The sequence below is a fragment of the Asparagus officinalis genome, chromosome 1, assembly GCF_001876935.1.
Source record: "Asparagus officinalis chromosome 1, Aspof.V1, whole genome shotgun sequence".
Lineage (NCBI taxonomy): Eukaryota > Viridiplantae > Streptophyta > Magnoliopsida > Asparagales > Asparagaceae > Asparagus > Asparagus officinalis.
In genome coordinates this window covers 10,879,793-10,882,286 of record NC_033794.1, presented here as the reverse complement: position 1 = coordinate 10,882,286, position 2,494 = coordinate 10,879,793, and the positions used below count along the sequence as shown (strand labels likewise).

Sequence of the window (2,494 nt, the reverse complement as noted above, 5' to 3'; positions counted from 1 at the left end):
TTGGGTTCGGAGCCTCTTCTCGAAACCCTTAGCGCTGTTTCACGAGTTGTTGGTGGTCTTCTTGCTTCGAGTTCTTGGTTCCTTTGTTGGTCTTCTTCAACTTGGGTTCGGGCCGTCTTTCTTCGATCTGTGTTCTGGTGGCAGTGTCGTACGGTGTTTTCCTTTGACGTCCGGTGGGTTTTCTGGCAGTGAACGTCGGCATTTTCCCCCCCCCTCTGAGTAAGATAGTAAAAATTCTCCCTCTGTGACTGTTGCTTCAATTCGTTTCAGTGTGTTGAGGAATTAAATTTAATTGAAGCATATGATGAAATAGGCTGATCAGCAAATTTCAATGATGTTGTCGATAATTCATTCAATATGTACTAGCAAAACAATTGATGCGGTATCTCGTGTAGTGGAGTTTTTGTAAATGTCAAGAAATTAGGATTTTAGGTAGATTAATTTCATGCGGTATCTGTTAGAGATTAATGCATGAATATTATATTCAAATCAGTCTTTTAATAACTTAAATTGCTGTTTTTTTTACTTTATTTCATTTTTTGTGTGCGTGTAAATTATTAGTAATCTAACCATATAGTTTGTTTGTTTTGGGTCTATCTTGCTTGTTTAGAATTGTGTGAGATGGAATGCAACATTAGTTAAAATAATTTATTATTGCAATTAGATTTCTTGCTTTAAAAGAAATAAATATTTGTATCAATTATCTACTTAATTTTGACAAGAAATAAGTAGCCATCTTAAGCTGTAACTGTATGATAATTTTAAAACGGTTGTAGATGGATATGGAAGATGAGGAAGAATTGAAGAGGATGTGTGCTAATACAGCTGTCTGCGCCGTGGTCACTTTGGTAACATGTATTTTGAGAATGCGTGCTAAGCGCAAGAGAATACCAAAATGTTCGCCGCAAGAAAGGGTCAGGAAAATAAGTTGTAGAGAGGCTCATTTCAGACGTGTATTGGAGGGCTATCAAGATAGCTGCCAATCTTATATTAGAATGAGACCGATGGCCTTTTTTAAACTTGTTGAAGTAATGAAAGCAAACGGTTTATTAAAAGATACAAGACACGTTCAAGTTGAAGAACAGCTTGCTATGTTCCTAAGTATTGTTGGGCACAAAACTAAAAATAGAATAATAAGAACTGAGTTCATAAGATCAGGGGAAACAGTGAGCAGGTATTTCAATAAAGTCTTGTCTGCAATGAATGGATTACGTGATCGGTACATGAAGCAAGCCCCAAAAGAAGTTCCCGAGGAGATTGCAAACAACTCAAATTATTTTCCGTACTTTAAGGTAAATTAAATACATACAACTTAATAAATTTCCAAATAAACTTTTTCTTATTTAACTATGTATAATTTATAATTTTTTATAGGACTGTATTGGTTTGATAGATGGCACACACGTCGACGCGGTGTTACCTAGTGACCTAGTTGCACGGTTTAGAGGGCGAAAAGGGGTCACCCAAAATATCTTAGCAGCCTGCACCCCCAATAAACTATTTACTTATGTCTTGGCTGGCTGGGAGAGGGCAGCAAATGATTATAGGGTATTACAAGACGCCCTGTCCAGGCCACAGCCTTACGGGCTCCGAGTTTACGATGATATTCATTCTCACTTGTGCATATTATGAATAATATATTAAATACTTGGCAATATTTGAGATTTTAAAATACTGTTTAATTAATGTAGGTAAATATTACCTATGTGACGCTGGATACACCACAATGCCAGGTTTCATATCCCCGTACCACGGTGTCCGATATCATTTAAAAGAGCACACCGGTAGGATACCAAAGAATAGGAAGGAGTTGTTCAATTTAAGGCATTCATCTTTAAGATCAAAAATTGAGTGCACATTTGGGATACTGAAGAATCGGTTTAAAATTCTTGCGGGGAAGCCGAATTATCCATTTCCCACTCAAGTGGACATTGTACTAGCGTGTACTGTGTTGCACAACTTTATTGCCTTGGAGGATCCGGATGATGATATTTTAAATGAAAAGGTTGAAATTGATGAAGATACTGGGGAAGAGACAAATGAGGACGATTCAAATGTGATGGACTATACTCAAAGTAGGTCACAAAGAGAGGATCGAGATGTTAGAAATGAATGGAAGGAGTTACGAGATCAAATTGCTTGGGCGATGTGGGTGGATTATTGTGCAAAGTACAATGGTGGTAACATAATGGAGAGCGGTTTAACTTAGTGTGATATTTGTCCTATGGCTATGTAATAACTTGGTGAATTTTAACATACTGTTCACATCGATATCGTTTATTGTTTCTTTGCTTGTAACAAACCATTACTACTTTTATCACTTGCTATTTTGTTATGTTGTTTGAACTAGAAATATCATCGTTTACTATATTCCCTGCTAAATGCATACATATCCCATATTGTTTTATATTTCTTTATTGTTAATATGGCTATGCTTACAAATTATATTAGGTATGGCTAACAATCCGGCAGATAAGCAAAGCGTGCCTTCTCA

The 2,494-nt window shown here is 36.5% G+C and overlaps 1 protein-coding gene across 1 annotated transcript; it reads left to right on the top strand.

Moving 5' to 3' along the window:
- On the top strand, positions 1,727 to 2,209 carry LOC109830482. Its single transcript, XM_020397753.1, has one exon. It carries the CDS (start codon positions 1,727 to 1,729, stop codon positions 2,207 to 2,209), a length of 483 nt encoding a protein of 160 aa, XP_020253342.1.

Excerpts from the sequence above, each read along its gene's own strand:
- LOC109830482 (XM_020397753.1), top strand. The coding sequence starts at position 1,727 with ATGCCAGGTTTCATATCCCCGTACCACGGTGTCCGATATCATTTAAAA.